Raw genomic sequence first — 25,115 nt, forward strand, 5'->3', positions numbered from 1 at the left:
TCAAGGATACAATTTTACAACTAGATTCATAGTGGAGCAAACCATGAATGGAGGTACAACCACAGTCCACAAATGAAATAGTAACACTTTCATGTTCTTTCACAATACATACCCAAGGACTAAGTCAGGCTGTGGGTTTTCTGGACACTCGAAGAGAGGTTTAAGAACGTTGGAGGATTTTGGCATGCCATAAAACTTTTGGGTTTGTTTTATATCTGCCAAATCGGATGAGCGACATCGGAAAGGTATCGAAATCCCGGGCTGCACAAAATGTTGTGTGTACGGGCTAAAATCGATCGGCACATGCCTTAATTTAGTCACGTTACATTGGGCGGACATGCAACCCATGGAGTCTCGGGGGATGGCCCGGCCGGTAGAAACTTGGCGTGGCCCATGGGCCATGGGTGTGTGTGTGTGTGATCTGTTCTGGTCTCTTGGATTATGTATGTACATATGAATGAAATTATGAATGAATGATTACCCTCCACCGTTTCTCATTTCTAAGCCATATCTGCCTCTGATTTTTCCTGTTTTTGGCAATGGGTTGCTCGGGTTCCTCTCCAGATAAAAAAATATAAAGTTGAGCATGCATGTCTTATTTGAGCATATAAGTAATGGATATAAAGTGTGGACCGAACTCATCAATGGCACTTCTAAAAGGGTAACAATGGCAAGTTTTTGAAATTGTCACTTTGCTAGTTAGTTAATACATTCGTTGACCATTCAATTTCCACCAATACACTTTTTCCCTGTGTTTATGTTGTATGTGCATGTGCCCTTTAGCCACCGATGTTTTCATATTTGTATTCCATGCATACACACTTGTCAACCATGTTTCTATGTTATTGTAGTTCCAATGTTCGTGTGCCCTTTGGGCATCAACAAATACCTCATCGACAATATCCTATTGTAAATTTGTATTTTTGGAAAATGAACTATTTCTTTGCCCCTCAAGAACCATGTGAAATTGCCTCTTTATGTAAGAGTTTTGAGCATGCTTGTATTTTTACCCATGGCCATGAAAACATAAAACTAGAGTTGACATGGAGTTAAAGCATATCTATGAAAGTGGAAGGGAGTGTTGATGTCATGTTTTGTTTTGTTTTTTGGAACAAGTCGAAAGTCTTTCCTTAGAAAGTGTTCGTCTTGCCTACTAGGGGTTCAACATGTCTTCTTACCCATGTGGCGGTGACACCACTCAGTTGTCGTTCTAGTATTGTAGTGTTTTTTACACACATTTATTTATTACTATATGGAATGATTTCACACACACACACACACACACACACACACACACGGCGTCCATCATAAGTTGAGCGAATGTAGAGTTTGGTTACTAGTGAAGGTATTGAATGTATGACAACACAAATACCCAAAGTATGAGAGGGCACTTTGTAATGATGGACCAATATGACAATCTCATCTTCAAATAGAGGTAATGCCAATGGCTTTAACACATTTCAAATGAGACATTTTTATTAAATAATGTATAATGATAGAGTAGGGGGCCCAATTGCGAAAACCATTTGGTTTAGTTGTCTAAGTCCATAGCAATTTACTCGAATGCATTGGCAAACATTATTATTTCATGCGAATGCAAAACGAATGCGTATGTTATCAAAACAATTTTTTTAATTATGTTTTTTTACACTCTTTACCTTATATTTCTTACGGTATGTATTTTCATCTAATGAATACAAAAGTAGGGTATTTGTGTTTGCCATACTCGAATGGGTAAAACATTCGCGAATGCGAATGCGCGTATGGTACGTATGGTTCATACTATGGCCAAGATATCTTTCTCTCTCTCTCTCTCTCTCTCTCTCTCTCTCTCTCTCTCTCTGCCATCGGCCATGGCGACGCTCGCAGATCTCTCCCAGCGTTGCCCTCTTCTTGCATTACCTTCGTGGTCCGCTGTAAGTCTTCATCTCTCTCTCTCTCTCTCGCTATTTCTTTTGTTTCTTGAATTTCAATGTGCTCTCTTTCTGTCTTTTGATTCATGACTTTCAATGTGCTCTCTCTCTGTCTTTTGATTCACTAGTTTCAATTTTCTCTCTCTCTCTCTCTCTATGTCTTATGATTCCTTAGTAAAGTGTTCGTCTTGCCTACTAGGGGTTCAACATGTCTTCTTACCCATGTGGCGGTGTCTATCATAAGTTGAGCGAATGTAGGATTTTTTGCCATAAACTTCCGTAAATATATTGCGCGATCTCCAGCTACTTACAAAAAGAAAATGAATCGAAAAACATGCAGAAACAATCGAAGCAAATTAGACATTTTCAATGCAAAATCAATTTTCACGAAAGATGTTTATTTATAATCTGAAAATCTGTGCCTTTTCCATTATGAATATATAAGGCCATTTGTAGTTAAAAGGGGCATGAAGCCTCACATATACAAAAAGAGCTCACAAGCTCATAAAAAAAAAGGAATAAAATAATGAATGAAGAAACACATACTAAGGTCATTCAACTTAGAAGTAATATAATTGTTACAAATTCTCAGTCTGTACACTGGAGTCTTGGCATTTGGGATTTTCCTCCCTCTTTTTGATTGAGTGAACATCTATATGATGCATGCCATTTTTTATTGATAAGATGTGACGTGAGAGAATCCTCACTTTCTTGACAACCAACTGCTGTGAACTGATGATGAATGAAAGACAAGACAAAATGGTATAAATATATGTATTGGTATGACTTTGGAGTGAAGAGTCTAATCGATCGGAAGGGGAGAAAGGAAGTATAATTACATTGTTACAAAACTCTATATAACAACCTTTTCATGATCAATCTATGACATATTATGTTCTATGTATTAATTCTACATGCTAGACATTAAAAATGCTATTGTAACTAAGCCTCAAAATGTTAAATATGCTAATATATATGTTCATCTTTGAAGAGTTTTTAAAGGCTTGAAGATTATAGGGTTTACCTTATAATTTCAGCTCACAATGTATAATATTTAGGGTTTAGGGTTGGGAAGAGAAAGGTTTTAAGTTTTGTGGTTACCTCATAAACCATGCCTATATGATATAAAGTTTTAGGTTTTGGGTTTTGGGTTTCAGGTTTATACATCAAAATTCAGGCTTATATGATACAAAAAGTTCCGAGGTTCAGGATTTTGGAGACATATATATGGCAGAAAGTTTTGGATTTCAGGATAAAGTAGGGTTTGAGAGGTAAAAGAGTTCAGGAGTAAGGATTTAGGGTTTAGGGTTTAGCATCTAGTTTTTTAAAAACTAAATGAACCTCCAAATGATTGATTAGGATATGGGAGTCTTATTTCATTGTCATAGATCCTGAGGGTTTTAAGCTCTTTTATCTTGATGAGTTGAAACTTCCTCGTGGCAACTGACATTGCCCACTATTGTTCCCCGTAGCCACGTCATGAATGCCATAAAAATTCGATGCATTCAACACACCGTCTTGTCTTCTCATCACCATATCCATGTGGCTATGCCCTCCTTGCAAATACGGTTGTGGACTCCCCGACAACGACAACCCATCACTATGTTGTAAACCTAATGTCAGAGACACCCCATTGTTGGTCAATGCATAATTTTCAGTTGCAAGACCTTCATTTGGATATCGGCTTAACCCACTCAACTGGAACACGCCATATCCTCGGAGCCCTCGGTCGTCTTCATTGAGAATAGAATCTTGTGGCATATTCATACCAGATTCAATATCCAAATGCCTATTAGTTGTAGTAGTATACTCATCTTCGGTCCTTACCTTCTGTAGATTCTCTCATCTCTTCTGCATACATCTCCTCTACCATAGGCTTCCACAGTCGAACACGTGCATTGATAAACCTGTTTTTTTATTCTTGAATTTCCATGTTCTCTCTCTCTCTCTCTCTTTTGATTCACTAGTTTCAATCTTCTCTCTCTCTATGTCTTATGATTCATTACTTATAATGTTCCCCCCCCCCCCCCCCCCGTTTCTGCACAATACCAGGCTGTTATTCTTGTCTGCTACTTTTTTGTCGTTGCGCTTCTGGATCGTCTTCTTCCTGGACAAATCATCCCAGGATCTAGTCTTGTAGATAAGAGCAGAAAATATTACAAGTGCAATGGTTAGTACTTCTTTTTCTTTCCCTTTTTCTTCATACATTTTTCTTTTCCATGGTGTAAGTGTGAGAATCATCGTATTATCTATCTATTCACATCAAAGATAACGGAAATGGAAGGTACATTGTGATGTTTTATGCAGAACATGGAGGGGAGGATAGTAGATTTTTAGGTTGATTAACCGTAATTCTTTAATAAATCAGAATTCCCTATCTATGTGTCTGTGCATAAAACCAGATGTTTATCTCGACACAAAAAACTAGAATTAAAAATAATTAAATTATATTCACTAGTTCACATCCAAAAAATTACTCATAGAAATCTCGACTAGTAGGTATTTGATTAGTTGAAACATAGTGTTTTTCATAAACCTGTTTTTATAACGTTTTTTGGCCTTCTTCATGCTGGTTTCACTTGAATCCTGTTGGGTTCTTATTTTGAATCCCCAAAAAACTTAACCACTTTAGGGTTCTAAGAGTGTCTATAGATAGGGGGGGAAAACCTCCTAAAGAGGGAAAAAATGCCTTTGTAGTCCTAAGTGTGTTCACACATTATTGTCCTAAATGTGTTCACACACATAACTATCCTAAGTGTGTTCACACATCACTGTCCTAAGTGTGTTCACACACATCACTGCCAAAATATGTCAACAAATCCCCCTTGGGAGTGATGCAGTAAACAAGGAGCTATGTGGATAAAGATGAATCCACAAATGGGATTAGGCCTAAAGCTTTGCGGAAAGCTTCAAATTTCTCCCTAAGTAGAGCCTTTGTGAAGAGGTCTGCAATGTTCTCCTGTGTGGCCACATAAGCCAAACTGATCTCTCCAACGGAGTACCTTTCCTTGATGTAGTGATAATGCACCTCAATGTGCTTAGTGCGAGCATGGAACATAGGGTTCCTCCCAACTGCCATTGCGCTTTGACTGTTAGTGAAGATGGTGGTGGCAGAAGACGGACCAACACCCAAATCAGCTAAAAGGCGTCTGAGCCACACACTCAACTGTAGCTGTGAAAGCTGCCTGTGAGAAATGCTGTTAATACAAGTAGCAGAGCAATTGTTAGATCAAATTAGACACAGCCAAGCTGTGAGAAGGCTGTTAGACAGCAGTAGAAAAAATGGTTGCAAAGAGTAGAGACACAACCAAAGAATAGAGCTTGTTTTAAGTGGCAACCAAAGTAAAAAGTCTTTACAAAAGAGGCTGGTATAGCCTATTTATACAAAATTGAGGAATGTGAGTGAAATGGTTGTTTGGTAGTAAATTGGCTCTTGTACTACCAAACAGATACAAAAAACTAGGAATTAAAGGGAATATCTTGGAAAAAGTAGAAGAGAGAAAAGGCATTTAAAGAATTACAGATTCTAGAGAGAGAAGGCATTAAAAGAGTTGCGAATTCTAGAGAAAGAAGAATCTGGGAAGAGAGAATATAGTACAGAGATAATAAAGATGAAAGAGAGTGCAGGTCTGGAGCTGCCACCCTCCAACACTGCCCTATACTCAGCCTCACAACTAGAAGTGGCCACAATAGGTTTCGTCTTGCTCAACCAAGATATGCATGAGCTACCAAGCATGAAGCAAAAACCACTTGTGGACACACGAGTGTCATAACAACCAGCCCAATCAGAGTCAGAAAAGGCATGCAGGTTTGGGCGTAGTGATCCCCCCTTGGGATAAAACAACCCAAGTTACCGGGTACCACTCAAGTAGTGAACGACGGGGTTCTTCGCAAGTTGGATGTTGTTGAGGTTTTCACAATCGATCGTCATCGGATCGGACACCTCCACCTGTAGATCCTTCAATAGCCTTTTGAGCCATATGGCTTTGCACATCACAATAACTGCTCCTCGATACTCGGCCTCTGTGCTCGATAATGCAACTGTCGGCTACTTGTTGCTCCAAGTGATTGTGGATGAAGAGTGAGGAGTTTGACTTCGACGTGGCAAACCCCATCCGACGTAGTCGTTGTGTGATCTTCGCATTTGAGGCACGTGGGGCTTGCTTTAGTTTGTAGAGTAACTTCTTTAGTCGGCACACAACCGATGTGTTCATTCTAGATTGAAATCTGGGGGGCTATACCATGTACACCCGTTCCTCAAGCTCACCTTGCAGGAATGCATTCTTTACATCCATTTGATGTAAATGCCACCCCTTTGCCGTGGCGACTGCAAGTAGGGCATAGACGGTCGTCATCTTTGCGACTGGTGCAAACGTGTCGTTATAGTCGATGTCGTGTTGCTGCACAACCCTTTGCCACTAACCGGGTCTTGTATCGGTTGACGGAGCCATCGGTGTTGTATTTGACCTTGTACACTCACCTCCATCTGATCGGCTTCACACCCTTTGGAGCGTCAACCAGGTCCCACATTTTGATCTCTGCTATTGCGTGCGTCTCTTCCTCCATCGCAGCGCGACTATTCGCGTCATGCGTGCTTCTACGTAGCTCTTTGGCTCACGCACTTCCGGCACATAGCCCTTCACCACTAACAGGGCCTTGTATCGGTTGACGGAGCCGTCGGTGTTGTACTTGACCTTGTACACCCACCTGCATTTGATCGACTTCACACCCTTTGGAGCATCAACGAGGTCCCACATTCCAATCTCCGCTAGTGCATGCATCTCTTCCTCCATCGCGGCACGCCAATTTGCGTCGTGCGCTACTTCAGCGTAGCTCTTTGGCTCACACACTTCCTCCACCTTTGTCATGTACGCATATTGATGCGCCATGTAGTCTTAATATTTGTATCGAACTACGGGATGCTTTTGAGGGGTAGAATAGCATGCCTAAGTCGACAACTCGCTGGCTCATCATCCTACTGGTCTTTCTGACTCAGCTCTTCATTTGGCCCTCTAAGCCGGAATGAGATCGGACTCACTGGTCTTGTCCTCAGAGATCCGAATGGAGTTGTCGGGGGTTGGAGATGCATCTCGACTGACCCGGACCTGTTAAGTTCGAGGGTTGTAACATTTATAACTCTTTTGCTCGTTTGAGTTGTTGACAAGAATGCACTTCTCAGCTTTTGTGTCTAGCTTCCTCTGCTTCTCCTTCGGCATATGCACATAGGCAATGCTGCCGAACACCTTCAAGTGTCCCAGATTCGGTTTCTTCCTGAAATACAACTCATGTGGTGACACTCCTTCACTCACAGATGTCAGATTTTGCAGCTGTCTGGACTGCTTCAGCCCAATAAAACTTTGGCGGATGCTTCTCTTCAAGCATCACTCGTGTTGCCTCCTCTATAGTCCAAGTCTTCTGCTTGACCACAACGTTCTACTTTGGTGTGTATCTGCAAGAGAATTCTCGTTAAATTCCTTCCTTTTGCAGATAACTCAAGAACTAGTCGGAAAAGTACTCTTTTACCCCATAAGACCTCAAGCACTTGATTTTTTTGCCGGTTTCCCATTAGGCAAGGCTCTTCACCTTCAGGAAGCAAGTGAAGACTTCGCTCTTCTTCGTGATCAAGTACGCCCAAGTGCATTGAGTGTAGTCATCGATGAAGCTTATAAAATAACGGCTTCCTTCGATGCTCATGTTCTGTGCTGGTCCCCAAACATCCGAATGGATTAAATCGAGCTGGTTTTGGCTTTGATTTCGCTCGTTGGGAAATGGAAGTCGATGTTGCTTCCCTTGCTAGCAGGCGTCACAAACTTGGCTGTTTTGACCATTGAATTTCGGCAATCTGAAAACAATATTCTTTGTTTGCATTTCTTGAAGCCGTGGGAAGTTGACATGGCTGAACCGCTTGTGCCATAGGTCGATGTCCCACTCGACCTGTTGCCCTTTTGAAAACATCGTGGTTGCGACTTCATTTGTTTCGAGGATGAACATCTTCCCTTCGCGGCGCCCTTGTGCAATGACATTGCTCTATTGTTTGATGAAGCATCCGAGGTGTGTAAATTGAACCTGCATCCACATGTCAACAATATGTCCGACTAATACCGGGTACTTCATGATTATCGGGACGTGCAAAACGTTCATCAGTTTCCCCTTTTGTTCGACGTGGTTTAAGGGAAGTTCATCGACATGTTCCATGGTATGTGGGGTGTTGTCACTGATTTCGACGACCCCCTGTTGTTCCGGTTTCTCCAAATACGAGAACCACTCTTCGTGGCTCGTTAATGGTTCGACGCTCCAGAATCAACATACCATACCTCGTTCGGTTTCAAGGTGCTTGTCTTCATCCAATTAGCCTTATGCTTCATCACAAAGGCTGGGCCCGATCCATTTCCGGCTCGTCGTGAGCCTTGGCATAGTGTGATCTTTGACGCCTATTGGCGTCACCCAAGCTCAATCTGGATTTGTCCAAATTGGAGCGCTTCTTCTAGCACTCGCTCTCTGTGTGGCCCTTCCGGCCATAGTACTAGCATTCCATTTCGTCCTTTGCTTGCCGGTTTCTAGTGCCGCCTTGGCTCCCCCTGTTTCTAGAGGGTTTAGAGTTGGTGTTGACATTTCCATTATGCCTTTGGTTTTGCTCTTGTCGACCGCTGCCATTGCGGGCCGACCTGCCTTGTCCACCACGACCACGAGCCTATCTTGCTGTTGGTGTGCGTACTCGTCGACACACCCGCTTGATTCTCTTCAATGAGAAGCATCCATTGCAACTCAAAAAATGATGGCGTATTCTCTATCGTGCAAACCGGCGTTCGGAATGATTCGAACTTAGATGCCAACCCACCGAGACAGACCTGCACCATTTCGTCCTCCTCGATGGTCATGTTGATGGAGGTGAGAGAGTCGCAGGTCTCCTTGATCCGAGAGGGGTAATCAGCCACCGACACATCTCTTTGTCGGACGTTGCTCAACTCTTGTTTGAGCTGAAGCTTTCTAGGTGTGGTGCTCGTGGCAAAGATCTTCTTCAGATTTCCCCAAGCCCCCTTTGGCGTCTTGGCGTCCCGGATATAACTCAGTAGCTGATCACCGACACTGGATGCAAAGCAGTAGAGAGCTCTTCTTGTCAACTGTTCCTATACCAATGCCTGTGCATTGGTGCATCTTGTATGACCAAGATACATACTTGCTCCCATCGAGCTTCTCCATTGAAAGCGAGTCTCCCATGCCTCTGTCCATTTCTCTATGTTGAGAGCTCTTGTCAGCAGCAGAGGATATTCTAACACTTGCGCTGTGATACCCATGCAAAAGAAAATATGCGGAAGCTGTAACAGATCACAACCGGCTCAGCCGAATAGCATCAGTGAACACAGAGAATGGAATACATCGAGTAGGTGAGTGAGAGAGAGGAAGAGAGAGAGATAGAGAGCAAGACAATAACAGTGTTTTTCAAACAAACTCTGTTAAACTCTGTAGATACAATGTGCTCTGTGAGTACTTTTATACAAGTCCTCAAAAGGACTGACAAGTACGTCAATGCTCGTATCGAGCAACTGACACTAACTCCTAAGAATATTATTATGTACCAGGCTAGGATCGTAGGCCTCTAACCGCCTACCAGTTACACTCCGATCCGGCTCTCTGTCCTGGACACCGATCTGGCTCTTGGCTTATTCAGCCGATCCGGATCATGTTGAGCTTGCAAGTCATTGCACATACAGTAATATTTAAGTTAAATTTAGATACCTATACAAGTCAATGTTTTCCTTCCTATTCCTTATATAAAAAGTATATTTGATATTTCACAGGCTTATCATCACTCTTGCTGCTGCTGCTCGCATTTATATTAGGTTCAAACATGCAATATTTCAACCCAGCGGTAAGAGGTGTGAGCGAGATAGACAAACAAAACTTTTTGTGGACTATTTCTCGGTTTTTTCTTCTTGGCATTTCTAATTTGTAAATTTGGTTCCTGCTGCTTTTGGAAGACCAAAGCTTATTTGTTAAGGAATCTAGATTAAATGGAAGTATGGCACTATTTTTGGAAATGTTGATTGAAATCACCATCCCATTGCATAGGTGCATTATTGAACGTCTGAAGACAACTTTTTGCTTAAGAAGAAAGGATAATTGTTGAGTACACAAATCAAATAATGAAGGGGAAACTGTGATCACAATCATTTGGCTCAAGTTGGAAATTTTAAATTAAACTAAAAGTTATCTTTTTAAAAGTATATTCTCATAGCTTTTCATGTACTAATTCAGGTCTTTACTACAGGTTATAGCAGATAAAGGTGGAGAACTTTTATCCACTATACTCACCCTTTCTTTCTTGGTAAGCGTGAGTCCACCTAATTAGCATTCATGCATTTGCACACTTGCCTGAAGGTTATTCCTCCTTGTTCTGCATAAATTTGTTATCACAATATTCTGCACATTGTATGTGATCCCTTAGTATGTGGTTGTACCATCTTGTCTGCTGCTGTAGTTCTGTCTTGCCAATGTTTGGAATCCTTTTTGTCACTTGGATGATCGCATTTATTGCAGAGAACCACTGGACAGGACTGAGCAGTCAAGCTATTGGTTTGGTATCATTGCAGCTCTGTGATGAGTAGATTGTTTCATTACATCACGGTGAATATTTCATGGAACGTGACCACAAAATGTTTGCAACAGCCTTTCAACTCCTGTTCATAAAATAGAATAAAACAAAAAAATATGTTGAAGAATATGCACTGGTGATTAGATAGATAGAGATTATGTTGTCTATTAATGTCGAACTCTCTATAATGCATGACAGACCTGGAACTTTTGCAAACATAGCAACAACTCAGAAGTTGGCGCTTGTCCATACCCAATAATCTACTGTCTGTGTTGATGTGAGCTGGGTGTGAGTATCACTGTGGTTGGCAACTTTCCTTTATAATACAATAATAAGTAAGAGAAGTATTAATGTGCCTTGAGATGAGCTGCACTGTGAAAATTCTTGTAGTAGCCTTTCCCATTGAGGCAATGAAGATGCTTGAGAAGTTTGAATTGGATACTACTGTATTTGGAACTGTTGATAACTGATCTTAATATTTATTACCATGATATCTGGAACTTTTTTTCATTTCAGGCATCTTTGCTGATATTCATTGCTGGTAGTGTATCCGGAAGCAAAAGTGCATCATTAAGACCTCATTTGACTGGAAACTTCATTCATGACTGGTGAGCATACTTTTATTTGTGAATTAGAATCAATATTTAATGGATTTAATCTATGTAAGCATGTCTATTAAGAAGAAAGATGATAACATGTACCCCATGAAGACACCATGTTTTCCTTTTTCTGAATTACGGATAAAAGTTCATATAGTCTTAGGGTAGTATTTAGGGTAGTAGTTATGTTTCCTATACATAATCTTACCCTTTAGATAAGTCTTTCAAGTGGGATTATGTTCGATTTGTCTTTACAGGCAAAACTACAAATCAGCATTAAAATGCATACATTTAGGATAGTATGCATTTGATGATAGAAATTAGAACTACTGTCAATGGCAAAGTCTGATATCTGCCTCAATTGTTGTTGGATCAGAGGGTAGGAAGATTCAAATAAGAGATGGATAAGAGAGGCTGAATCTGGGTTTAGGATAGTAATATGTTTACTAAAATCTGATGCACTTGATGATAGAAATTAGAACTACTGTCAATGGCAAAGTCTAATATCTGCCTCAATTGTTGTTGGATCAGAGGGTAGGAAGATTCAAATAAGAGATGGATAAGAGAGGCAGAATCTGGGTTTGTGTCAGTGCTATTCTGAAATCTAGAGATGCATTGTATTGAAGAGTCAACTATATACACAATTTTGTGTACATTGGATATATTCTTTTTTGGACATTTCAGTATTCTTTTAAATATTTCTTCAAACTAGTCCTTGCCTCCAAAACGTACTCTTATTGTTTTGCAGGTGGTTCGGCGTGCAGTTGAACCCAACCTTTTTGACCATTGACTTGAAGTTAGTTCAACCTTTCCATTCTGTATTAATGTCTTTTATTTACATGTCATGCTTCTAAAGAAATAATATCAATTGTCGAAAGTTTTTTGATGTGATGTGTTTATCTGTCTTATCATCCACAAAATGTTAAATCAACTTTATTAGTAAGGACACAGAGATTGTGCTCAATGGTGCCTTGTCACTTTGCTCGACATCTTGAACACACAATACTTGGCCAAAGCCACGAGCGTGAGTGCGTGGAAGTTATTTTAAAATTTCTAATGCATTTTATCTAGATAACAAACTTTTGTAGAAATAATAGTTGTTGCTAAAAATATTTGTTTGAAAAGAATGTATCTTTGATGTGTGTTTACCTGTCTTACTATCCATAAAATGTAAAGTGATTTATTGAAGACATAGATTTTAGCCCAATCTATATTGTTGTATCTTAAATGCAGATCATCCATGTGAATAATAATGGTGGTTTTAAGTTTTTTCTGGTAGGAAAAGGTTCCCAACCAAGCAAATGATATTGCTTATAAACAAGATCTTTGAGGGTCTTTACTCAATGTTGGTCAGTCGTTGATGGTCTTTTTTTAATTTTTATCAAATCCAGATTTTTATAATCAGAAGCTTGAAATATTTGCTTAGCTTGTTTCTGCCATTATCTTGAGTTGAAGATTATGCACATGATATGTATGATTACTTGGAATATAGTGAGCCCCTTAACTTCATAGGAAATATTTTGCCTCAGACTCCTTAATTTCCAAATTTTTTGGGATAAATGGTAGCAGTTCCATTGATTGTGTCATCTAATCTTTACAGTGACCCTGTCATTCACTTCTTACTAATGTACCTGTGGAGTAAGCTGTGACAGAGATGACAAATTTCATAGATGCTTGAGGACAGTTATCTGTTTCTTATTTACTCAAGTATGTAAAGTAGGTCTGGTGCCAATAATGATGTCTGAAACACAGCCTTAAATAGGGATTACATGAATGAAATTTATAGATAGTCTATTATTTGTGAATGCAGATCCATCTGCCTCTGAAAATATATATCCTTCAATGTTATACTATAATGTCGTAGATATATTATGGGGATACCAAAATTGATCAAGTTACAAATCTGAAAAGTTTAGATAACTTTGCATCCTAAAGGGTTTACTGCTTTTAAGAGTGTTGGAAATTCATATTTAATAATAATGAAACTTTTTGAGAAACCTATAATTAACAGAATGGTTTTCCTAACTGGAAAATGAAACAAAGATCCTACAGTTATGGACACTCATGTTAATGATGATTTACCCTATAATTATGGACGCTCATGCCAATGATGATTTTCACAGGTTTTTTGCCACTAAGTCAGGTATGATTGGATGGTTTTTCTTAAATCTATCAGTTGCAGCAAAACAACATCAAATTGAAGGAACACTTAGTCTACCAATGATTCTTTACCAGTGTTTCTCGATGGTATTTACAAGCACAAATTTGATATTTATGTGAAAAGAGCTTTATTATTGCAATGCTTAACATTTCTTTCTTTGGCAGATATATCTGCTTGACTATTTCTGGTTTGAAGAGTTCATGACATCCACGTATGTAACAGAACTAGGCATTACCTTCAAATTGTGTACTCTTTGAGTCAATTTGTGAGCTGTTAGATCTTTCCTATAGAGAATGACATGTGTTAAGTTTTGGAGATGGTTTATGTGGTTGACTGATGGTAGATTGCTTTGATAGTACCTTGGCTCATACTTCGTTCGGTCTTGCTTATCATGGGTAGAAAGCCTTTGTAGGGGTATACCTTGTTGGGAATAAAGGGCCATTGTGCCTTTTATTAGTGCACGAGTGTGAACGCACTCGTAGCACATTTTGACTTGTATATACATAATATCTAAAAATCCAAAAAAGTGGTACACTCTTTGTACCCAAGATAGCGTGCATCTCTCTCTCTCTCTCTCCCTTTGTCTCTCACTCAGACTCTCTCCCTCTTTGTTTTTGACCTAAACCCTAATCCTCGTGCTGCCATCAAATTGGTATCAGAGCAGAGTTTAGAGTTTTTTGCAGAGCAGGGTTTAGGGTTTTATGCAGAGCAAAGTTTAGGGTTTTTTGCAGAGCAGAGTTTAGGGTTTTTGCAAAGCAAAGTTTAGGGTTTTCTGCAGAGCAAGTCATGTTTTTTTTGCAGAGTAGGTCACGTTTTCTGCAAAGTAAGCCCCTTTTTTTTCTGGAGAGCAAGTTTGGTCCTCCGTTTGGGCTAAGAAATCATGACTAACGGCAGTGATAGTAGCCACCTTATGCACATCAAGAAGCTTAGAGGGTGCACATAACTTTGCGGTATGGAAAAAGCAATGCTACAACATCTTGCTACAAAAGAAGCATGCAAAGCCTATAAAAGTCAAATGGGTAAAGCTTACAAATATGGACAACGAGGATTGGCAAGAGTTGAACGAGCTTGCACGCTCAACTATTGAGTTGTCGATTTCTGATGCCTTGCTGTTTAATATTGAAGGTTTGGATTGTGCCTATTCTATATGGACTAGACTAGAGGAACTGTATGCCCAGAAGACGGTAGCTAGCAAAGTTTACTGGCTTAAGAAACTCATGGATTTGCGCATGATAGAGGGCACACCCATGTCAACTCACCTGAGTGAGTTCAATTCCATTTTCAGCCAGCTGGTTGCCTTGAAATTCATTATTGATGATGAGTTTAAGGCCACGTTTTTACTTTGCACCTTGCCAGAAAGTTGGGATACTTTCATGACTGCTATGAGCAATTCAAATGCGATGCTTCTTTATGCCGATGTAGAGAGTTCTCTACTTATGGAAGAGATGAGTTAGCAAAACAATGCATCCAATAAGTCCTCTAGTGTTTTGCATATGAGGGGTAGGTCACAACAAAGAGGCAAATTTGATAGTTATGGCCGTAGTAAATCACGTGGTAAAGATGTAGAATGCCATCATTGTGGCAAAAAGGGTCACTTTAAACGTGATTGTTTCAAATGGAAGAAAGAGAAAGGAAAGGGCAAAAAGATAGATGATTGCATTGAAGAAAAGAGAGACATTCAACCGTAGAAAGGCAAAGCTAAAAATGAAGAGGTGAATGTAGTCTCATTCATGACAGTGATAGTGGAAATGATGTTCTCTTTGTCTCGTCATGCCATAGAGAACATGCTTTACTTGTAGATACGGATGGTGACATGCACACTTGGATACTTGATTCCGGTGCTTCTTTTCACGTCACCCCTAATCGTGAGTGGTTTTCAGATTACATAGGGGGTCGACATGGTGTTGTCCATCTTGGGGACAACTATGCATGTGAAATTGCAGGTATTGGCACTGTGCAATTACAGTTTCAGCATGGTTCTGCTTTCACACTTCAGCATGTACGACATGTACCTCAGCTCAAGAAGAGCTTGATTAGCACAGGACAGCTAGATGATGATGGATTTCACACAACCTTTGGTGATGGGAAATGGAAGATTTGTAAGGGATCTAGAGTTATTGCTAAGGGTAGTAAAAGTGATACTTTGTATCCTCTCCATGTATCTAGTGTGAGTGACCATGTTGTTGCCATAACCGAGCAGCCTAGTGTTTCTTTGTGGCATGGCCGGTTGGGACACATGAGTGAAACTGGTATGAAAGTACTTTCTCGTTTGGGTTACATGCCATGTCTTCGTTATGCTGACTTTGAACATTGTGATCATTGCATTTATGGTAAACATGTACAAACATCTCATAAAAAGTCTTTTTCGCTGAAGTTTTCCCCGCTTGAGTTAGTACATTCAGATGTATTTCAGATGCTAGGGCTATCATTAGGGGGAAAGAAATACTTAGTCACTTTCGTCGATGATGCTACATGGAAGGTATGGGTTTACCCTATTTGTAGCAAGGATGGAGTGCTCGACAAGTTTCGAACATTTTTGGCATTAGTTGAGAATCAAATTGATAAGACACTTAAGTGTCTTCGCTTTGACAATGGTGGGGAATATGTGTCCAAGGCCTTTCAAGCATTTTGTGATAGCAAAGGGATAAAGAGGGAACTCACTGCCCCATATAATCCACCCCAAAATGGAGTTGCAGAGCGTATGAATCGGACTATTCAAGATAAGGTCCGTACAATGCTGTCTCATGCTGCGTTACCCCATCGTTTTTGGGCAGAGGCTGTTATGACAGCTGTTCACTTGATTAATCTTTGGGAGGGGGAATACCCCAAGAAGCGTGGTCGGGCAAGCCACCTTCATATGCTCACTTGAGAGTGTTTGGCTGTGAGGTTTTTGTGCACATTCGTAAAGAAGAACGCAACAAACTTGAGCCAAATTCCTGCAAATGTATTTTCCTAGGATACGGTGACGAGGGTGAAATGGGGTATAGATTGTGGGAACCCGAGAAAAGAAAAATAGTACGCAGCAATGATGTTATCTTCCGGGAAAATCGCATGCATAAACCACCCGAAAAGACTGAGGAAGTACGTAGGGTTGTATTCTGAGAAGAAATACCTTCTAGACAGGAAAATGTGCCTGCTGTACAGCAGCAAACACCTGCTGTAGACTTACCTGCAAATGCAGAAAATGAGGTTGGAATGATCAGCCAGCCTTTGCCAATAATGATGAGCCACCAAATGTGCAGGAACAGCTAGAACAGCAAGCTGTTAATGATGATTTGCAGGCTGAAATGCCTGAACTGCAAATAGAAAATGATGATTTGCAGGCTCAACAGTCACCAAACAATGAGCATTGGGTTAGGAGATCGTCTAGAGTTACTAGACAGCCTGACAGATTTGTTCCTGATGCAAACAGTGTGGCTGATTATGTCATGGTGACTGATTGTGGTGAACCATCTTGCTTCAAGGAAGCAATGGACAGACAGGACAACAAGAAATGGTATAAAGCCACGTTGTCAGAGATGGAATCTCTTGAGAAAAATGACACTTGGGATTTGGTGCAGTTGCCTAAAGGGCAGAAAATACTTCCATGCAAATGGGTTTATAAAATGAAGGTCATTTTTGATTCCTCGCCAAAGTACAAAGCAAGATTGGTTGCAAAAGGATACAAGCAAGAATATGGAGTTGATTTTGATGAGATCTTCTCGCCTGTAGTCAAGATGACTACATTAAGAATCATTTTGGGCTTAGTTGCAGCTGAAGATATGGAGGTCATACAGAAGGATGTGAAGACCGCCTTTTTACATGGCGATCTGCATGAAGACATATATATGCAGCAGCCTGAAGGTTTTGTAGCTAAAGGCAAAGAGAAGATGGTCTATAAGCTCAAAAGGAGCTTGTATGGGTTGAAACAAGCACCAAGAGAATGGTATCATAAATCTGATGCATTTATGCAGTCTCAAGGTTTTTGTAGAAGTCAAGTGGACCACTGCTTGTACACCAAGAAGGCAGGAGATGGCAGCCTGATTATCTTGGTTTTGTATGTTGATGATATGTTGATTGCTGGCAAGGATATTCATGCCTTGAATTCATTGAAGCAAAGCCTTCATGGCAGCTATGATATGAAGGATCTTGGTGATGCAAATCACATCCTTGGCATGCGAATACACCGAAACCAGTCGAAAGGGGTACTGTTTCTTTCTCAGCAGGAGTATATCTCTAATGTTTTGCAGCGTTTCAATATGGAGGGGGGGAAAACAATTGGGGTTCCATTGCCTCCATATTTGAAACTCAGTGCAAAAGACAGCCCTATATCTGATGCTGAGAAGGCTGAAATGGCTAAGGTTCCATATGCTTCTGCCATTGGCAGTTTGATATATGTGATGGTTGCTACACGCCCTGATATTGCTTTTGCAGTGGGAGTGGTTAGTAGGTATATGGAAAATCCCGGCAAAAAGCATTGGGAAGCAGTGAAAGGTATTATGAGATACCTCAAAGGCACAAAGGACTTGTGTATTTGCTTTGGAAAGCAAAAGGCATCTGTCGTTGGTTTTACAGATGCAGACAATGCTGGTCAGGACTATGCTGGTTTTACAGATGCGGACAATGCTGGTCAGGACTATGCTGGTCACGCAGACTGCAGGAAGTCTACTTCTGGGTATGTGTTTACTTTCACAGGAGGAGCGGTCTCTTGGATCCCCAGACTACAGAAGTGTGTTGCATTGTTTACTACAGGGGCAGAGTATGTTGCTGCCACTGAGGCATGCAAAGAGGCTTTATGGCTTTCATATCTAGTGAGAGATCTTGGCATTACAGAGTTACCTATTCTTCATTGTGACAGGCAAAGTGCTATCATGCTAGCTCGGAATCTTGTCTTTCATGCAAAGATGAAGCACATAGAGGTGAAGTATCACTTCATCAGAGATGTACTTGACAGCAAGAACATTGAACTTGTCAAAGTACATACAAATAATAATCCTGCAGATCTTCTCATGAAGGGTCTTCCAGCTGAGTGATTTGCTCATTGCTGACAGATGATGGGAGTTGGATAGATGTATGTAGTTCAGCTTTGTACATACTTGGACTTAGCTGACTTTCTTTTTTTTCTCTCATGGCACATTGCCTTTAGGTGGGAAGGTTGTTGGGAATAAAGGGCCATTGTGCCTTTTATTAGTGCACTAGTGTGAACGCACTCGAAGCACATTTTGACTTGTATATACATAATATCTAAAAAACCAAAAAGTGGTACACTCTTTGTACCCAAGATAGCGTGCATCTCTCTCTCTCTCCCTTTGTCTCTCACTCAGACTCTCTCCCTCTCTGTTTTTGACGTAAACCCTAATCCTTGTGCTGCCTTCATACCTGCATGATGGCTTTTATTTCCCATTATGCCTTAATGAATCTTGCTTCCTCCATAATATGATCCTTTGGAGATTATTCTCCTAATCAACTGTAATTTAAATTGGTTATTTTACATTTTGTTTTATTGCAAATTTCTCCCTTGTTATTCTTTTTCATAACTTTGTTTCAATGCAGCTGGGATATCATTGCAGAAAACTTTGGGTTCATGTTAATATTTGGAGATTTAGTTTGGATACCATTCACTTTTAGTATCCAGGTTTGTCATGATTATGGTAAAATAAGTTTAACATTAAATTTATTGTATTGAAACTAAAATATTAGCTATCAATGAAGGGCTGGTGGCTATTGCGACGCAAGCCAGAATTGACTGCTATTGCAGCCGCACTGAATGTTGTAATTTTTATATTGGGGTATTTAGTCTTTCACACATTCGAACAGTATTATAGATAATTTTGACATATCATGCAGGTGTCTAACTGTTTTGTATTTACATAGGTTTGCAATCTTCCGGGGAGCAAATATGCAGAAACATATTTTCAAAAAGGATTCAAGTGCCTTAATATGGGGCCAACCACCAAAAACTATTGGGGGAAAGCTCCTTGTTTCAGGCTTTTGGTAGAGCACATGCCTTCATTTAATGTGATATTTCGTATCAATGAAAATATATAAAATCCTTTGAAAATATATTAATTATAAAGTAAAATATTTTGAATTCCTAGATTTATGTAGATGATTATTACATAGCCCAGATCTAAGCTGCTAAGATATTTGCATGAGCACTTACCATCTTTTCATTGGATATGGTATACTCCCACTTAGTGATAGAAGCTGTTTATCTAGAGATTTAGATTGTGATATCAAAGAAATGTGAACTTGAATGAGGTCACAATGCTGCTAGTATCTAAACTCACCTCAATTGATGCATTGCCAAATATTGACATTATTTTAGCAAAATTTCAAAAGCCTAAAACATGTTTTGTCTATAACCTTACATTAAAACGTCAAGCTCAAAATCTTGTTTTGGTATGCTAACTAAACAAAAATTCAGTCTTGTTTGAAAACATTATGGCTAACTAAACAGCATGAATCTGCAGGGGGATTGCACGGCACTGCAACTATCTTGGAGACATTGTTATTGCCTTTTCCTTTAGTCTACCTTGTGGGGCAAGGTAAATACATGATGGTTCAAAATAATCTCAAAAGTTCTGGTTTTCTTTTAGATAATGATTATCTGTCGAATATTTGCAGATCCATTATCCCCTACTTCTATCCAATTTATCTCTTCACTTTGCTTATTTGGAGAGAAAGGAGAGATGAAGCTAGATGCATTGAAAAGTACAAGGACTTGTGGAAGCAGTATTGCAAAGTTGTACCGTGGAGAATTTTCCCTTATTTATATTAGTGCTTACATTGGCTATGCATGAATAAATGTAAGATTCTCAAGGATATAGGAGGTGCATTTGAACTATTGTGTTATCTTTTTGGACATCTAATTGAATGCATCATTTTTATTCTTTATCCAATTATTATTTTTCTTACATATCCAGTTTTTGTTGAATACTCATTGCTGATACAATTTGTTTTAAAAGTTCCTACCTCGCATATGGTTCCCATAACTTGTAATTGATACAATATTGCATATGGAATTAAATGCTTGATTGTGCCAAACTTTTTCATGATCAAAGGGATGAATGGTGGTTCATCCATCATATAGATGAAACATTGAAAAAGGGAGAGATTATTTTCTCCTTTTTACCATAATTTGCCCTTGTGGTAAGTTGTTATAGTACTAGCACACTATGTCTTGGGTTCCAAACCTAGTTTATTCAATTCTCTATTATGCCATACAACTCTTGACTACTAGAGGCCACTGGAATGTAGGGTTAAAACCCATGACCTTTTGGTCTCCATCTTGTCTCTCTCTCTCTTGAACATGACCTTTTTCTTATAGAACATTTTTTTTTATGAGAACTCTTTAGCTCAAGTTCTATTTTAATTTAATTTATTTTTATTTTTACTTCCAAACGATTGGGTAAATACCCTATTTTTGTTGTAAACCAATTGTCTCATGGGCCAATTTTGGTCTTAGAAGATGTTATATGTCTTTCTTTCTTTCTCTCTCTCTTTAGTGAAAACACATAAAATATAGTCATCATTGCTTGGATAATGGAACATGTTGAATTTCCATTAAGCAATATAATCTCGCTCTCTCTCTCTCTCTCTCTCTCTCTCTCTCTCTCTCTCTCTATGAACCTGTGTTGATCATAGGGCATTATTTGTTGACCTCAAATGTATGCATAGGTTTGATTGTGAGAAGGTCATTGAAAATAATAAGTAACTACATGTGAGCATAACCCAAGCAAGCACCAATGTATTCCAAGATGGTTGAGGATATGTTACAAATGACAAAGATACAACATATGCAATAGTAGAATGCAAATGGGAAGCTTTTAAAAAAATCATTCTCTCATGTACAAACAAATATTTTTCAACCAACAATACATCTTAAAAATGCACCACGAAATGTAGTTCAAAGAAAAAATGGTTTGGTAAAGAATGTTGTGAAGCTTGAATGTGTCTTATGGTTTTGGATGTAGTTAAGGATAAAGAAAATCACTAAAAGCATTTGCATGAGTATAAAAGGCTTATTCAAAGAAAGAGAAAAATATGGGAGGTTACTCAAAAATTTCTCCAAATGCAAGAGAAAGCACATGCATGTGTTAAATTTTGGGGAAATGTAAAGCAGAAACGTGTTGAGAGTTATAGTGAGTTAACTCTTCACAAATTGTCTATGCATTTTAAGAATTTATATATAAACTATCTCTTGTTGGAAAGATGATTTGTTATGGTTCTCTTTCACATATGTCTCCCTTCTTTACAATTGAAGATATATGCAAAGGACTTCAAACAATCTTCAATGTATAAAGTTGAAATGCTCAAATGGACAGGAAAGCAAGCAAATGTATGGATAAGTGATATGTTTAAACATGGTATGTCATATGATTGGACAACAAATTGGATCAAACCTTTACATAAAGGTGGAGACGTAAATAATGTAAACAACTATCGAACCATCATGGTTGGTCGTTAATGGCAAAACTATTTGGATGTATATTGGAATCAAAAGTAAGTGCATGGGCTAACAAAATGCTAAAAGAGCTTATGAACAAGTTGGCTTTTGAAAACACCATAGCGCCATTGATCACCTTGTCACCCTTTGAGTTGATGTGGGAAAGTTGCCTTAGAGGTAAAGGTTTATATTGTTGCTTGTAGACTTCAAGAAAGCTTTTGATATGATACCTTGTGGGCATGTTTGGGGGCAAATGGAAGAACTTGGGGTGCCAAATGAATATATGCTCGCAATTTCCGGAATATATGAGAAGGTTATATGTTGTGTACGTATGCAAGATAAACTTTTAGATTTTTTCAATAGCACTATTGGTGTAAAGCAAGGATGCCCACCTTCACCAACACTATTTGGTCTATGCATTGATGAATTGTAAAAAATGGTTACCAAGTTTGTATAGGAAGAATGTGTTGAAGAAGTTGCAATGTAGAATGTTGTCATTATGCTTTTGCCATACGTGGATGATGTAGTGCTTTTTGCAAATACTTTAGGAGATGCACAAAAGCTCATGAAGGCATTGGAATTTTTTTGCATCCATGCTAAATTGTGTCCATAGTTCTAAAACAAACAAAGATTATTCTTGTGAAGAGACAAAAAATAGATAAATCATGCATTATGTACAATAATGAGCCATTTGAATGTCTGGAAATCATAGATGGAATGCATCCATGCTAAATTGTGTCCATAGTTCTAAAACAAACAAAGATTATTCTTGTGAAGAGACAAAAAATAGATAAATCATGCATTATGTACAATAATGAGCCACTTGAATGTCTGGAAATCATAGATGGAATGAATGTGCTACATGCCGCGTAGAGGCAGGTAAGCAAGCGCATTTGAGAACACATGTATTATCTAGGACCTTGCTTGTATTATCATCCATTGATCATTCCACAATTGCTCCACATTCAAAGGTGCCATAATTATTGCCACATTATGTTGAGCAAATTGTCTTCATTTTAAATGGAACCATTTAATTCTATGTTACTACAGTGATTACTAATCAATATTAGAAGCTAATACATAAGGTATAACCTTGGTATTGATATTTCCTCTCTTATTCACAACATTTCTACAACTAATAGATTATTGATAAAAAATTAATGCATGGTTTAGGGGATTTATGAATGGTGCATTGTTGTCAAGTATGGTACATCTAGTGTATTAATAATAAGTACTTCCCGAGCTAAAGTTACTTCAACTATGTTTTTTGTATTTGTTAAACACTTCGGTCTATTTACTAAAGCAAAATTGGTGCGTAAATAATTGCAATACAATTGAATCAACAATGCAAATAATAGGTCACATTATACTCGTCAAAGTCCATTTAAGATATTTGTGCTTCATTTCAACATTGGTATTTAAGACTTGTGATCAATTTTTTGGAAAAAAAGAAAAGAAAAAACAGAAATATAATTTTTTTACAAAAAACTGAAGATCCTCTAATCTCTACAATAATGCCATCAAGTAGCTTCACTTTGGCTCTATAATATAAGTCAGTTTGTAACCAACACATGTAGGAATTAAAGAGCAAAACATTAGCTCCATAACATTTGTCACTAATACAAACCTTTGAAAGTAAGGCAATGCATCAAACTCTTCAACTCTAACATCGATCAAGAATGCAACAAGTTGTCAACTAGAAATTTTACATGTTTGACTTCAACTTTAAGTTCAATCTTTAACTCCTACTTCTCAAAGCTTGAAACCTATAGGCTATAGCTATAATGTGGAAATCAAACACAATTGTAAGGACATAAAGAAAGAAAGAAATATTTGTTTTAAGACGATTTTGTAATAATTTTGAAGTTTACGTATACACATTGGGTCCTTTTTTAATGCATATGATATTAATGTTTGTAGTTTTCTTTGTGGTGATTATGTACTACAAGTATATTTTTGTTGTAATGTGCTAAGTGCGATATTATATAGGAAAAAATGTATAGCACCTAAACATTACATACGTATACGTAAACAACCTTCAATGATGATGTTGAGACACATATAAATGATGGTTCAATTGCACAATAGACAATTGTTTTTAAGGAGATCATGTAACTTGTCTTGTTTATAAGATTCTTTAAATGTAGAATTTCTCTCTCTCTCTCTCTCTCTCTCTCATAGACTTAACTTGTTGGGATACTTACTATGAAATGACAAGACGCACCCAACAACATGTTCTTGCCCAATGCCATTTAACACTAGAAAACTACCTAGAGCAAACCATATTTGCACATTGTGCCCTAATGAGGAGATCAAGGATGTGGAGGAGTCAAAGTCATTCAACAATGCTTTACATGGTCAATTAAGGGTACAAGTTTTGCACACCATACACACCAACGTACGAACAAAAGAGGTTCTCTTATCATGCTATTTTGGCTCCCACAAGTCATGTTTCTAGCGTTTACGCCATCTCTTTGGCTCTCTCACATTAAATTTCTAGTTCTAGTTTGACTCTTATAAAAAACGAAATCTAGTGTGAGGACATTTGTATTGAGATGTGATAGAAACTAAATCTCAACGTTTTGGGTCATTGTGTGGTTAACAATGCAAATCAAGGCATGAAGACCACTTTAAGGAAATGGGAATTTTTCCAAAAGAGAATATACTCCATTAGTTAAAATATACATGAACACGATCCCTTTCTCAGGTAGGCCGTGCCAAGATTATCCTAGCCTACATACGAGATCTCACTTATTTATCTTACACTTTTACATATGACTCAAGCCATCCTTTCAGATACATCACCTACCTTCACTATCCCACTTGCCATGTCTTTCACGCCCCTCGTTCAACTAATGGGAGGGGGAAACAACCATCTGGGTACATCATACTTCCATAGTATATCCATTCCATTTGCTGCGGCCATCGGTGTCGTACACCATCTTTTTCAAAAATTCAGCCTCATTAGGTCTGCAACATCATTAGTACCATTAATCCGCTCATATTGAGCTCTTAGTGTAGTTATGAGTGTGTGCCAAATTAGCTTAATCGATTCAGCTGGAGGGCGTTTGTGTGCGGAAAATACCCTGGTACACCTTGCTGTCCATATATGCCATATAGTAATGGGGGCAAGCAACATCCAAAGATCTTCAAGTTTTTGATTCTGTGCACAAGTTGTAGGTACCCCGTTGTCAGTGATAAGCCGAACAATGCCATTCTCCCCTCTGTACTTAGCATTGCATGTGCTATCGTATGTCGCCACATCAACGTCAAGACACATCCAACAAGCATGTCCCTAGTTGAGGGTGAACGAACTAGAGGCATGGCAAAGCAAACGAAGTGCCCTTCCCCATACAGCCATTGCATCGCGACATTCCCATAGACAATGGGAGATGCTTTCTATCTGTCCACATGCAGTACA

General features: G+C 38.9%; 1 protein-coding gene across 2 annotated transcripts; it reads left to right on the forward strand.

Moving 5' to 3' along the window:
- The first annotated feature begins 1,837 nt into the window (after positions 1-1,837).
- On the forward strand, positions 1,838-20,086 carry LOC147852072 (delta(14)-sterol reductase-like). Of its 2 annotated transcripts, none has more exons than XM_087334015.1 (13): positions 1,838-1,916; positions 3,966-4,083; positions 9,713-9,783; positions 10,183-10,239; positions 11,023-11,114; positions 11,854-11,941; positions 13,149-13,352; positions 13,431-13,477; positions 18,799-18,880; positions 18,958-19,034; positions 19,120-19,239; positions 19,719-19,793; positions 19,873-20,086. In XM_087334015.1, exons 1-13 carry the CDS (start codon positions 1,854-1,856, stop codon positions 20,024-20,026), a joined length of 1,248 nt encoding a protein of 415 aa, XP_087190141.1. In that variant the 5' UTR covers positions 1,838-1,853; the 3' UTR covers positions 20,027-20,086. The 2 variants fall into 2 exon arrangements, with proteins under 2 accessions (XP_087190141.1, XP_087190142.1); XM_087334016.1 differs by having other exon boundaries at positions 11,854-11,901; positions 13,229-13,352; positions 19,873-20,080.
- Positions 20,087-25,115: the final 5,029 nt, after the last annotated feature.

Source organism: Azolla caroliniana, unplaced genomic scaffold (genome assembly GCF_043228905.1).
Source record: "Azolla caroliniana isolate FFs.n. ecotype wild unplaced genomic scaffold, voAzoCaro1.0.p SCAF_18, whole genome shotgun sequence".
Lineage (NCBI taxonomy): Eukaryota > Viridiplantae > Streptophyta > Polypodiopsida > Salviniales > Salviniaceae > Azolla > Azolla caroliniana.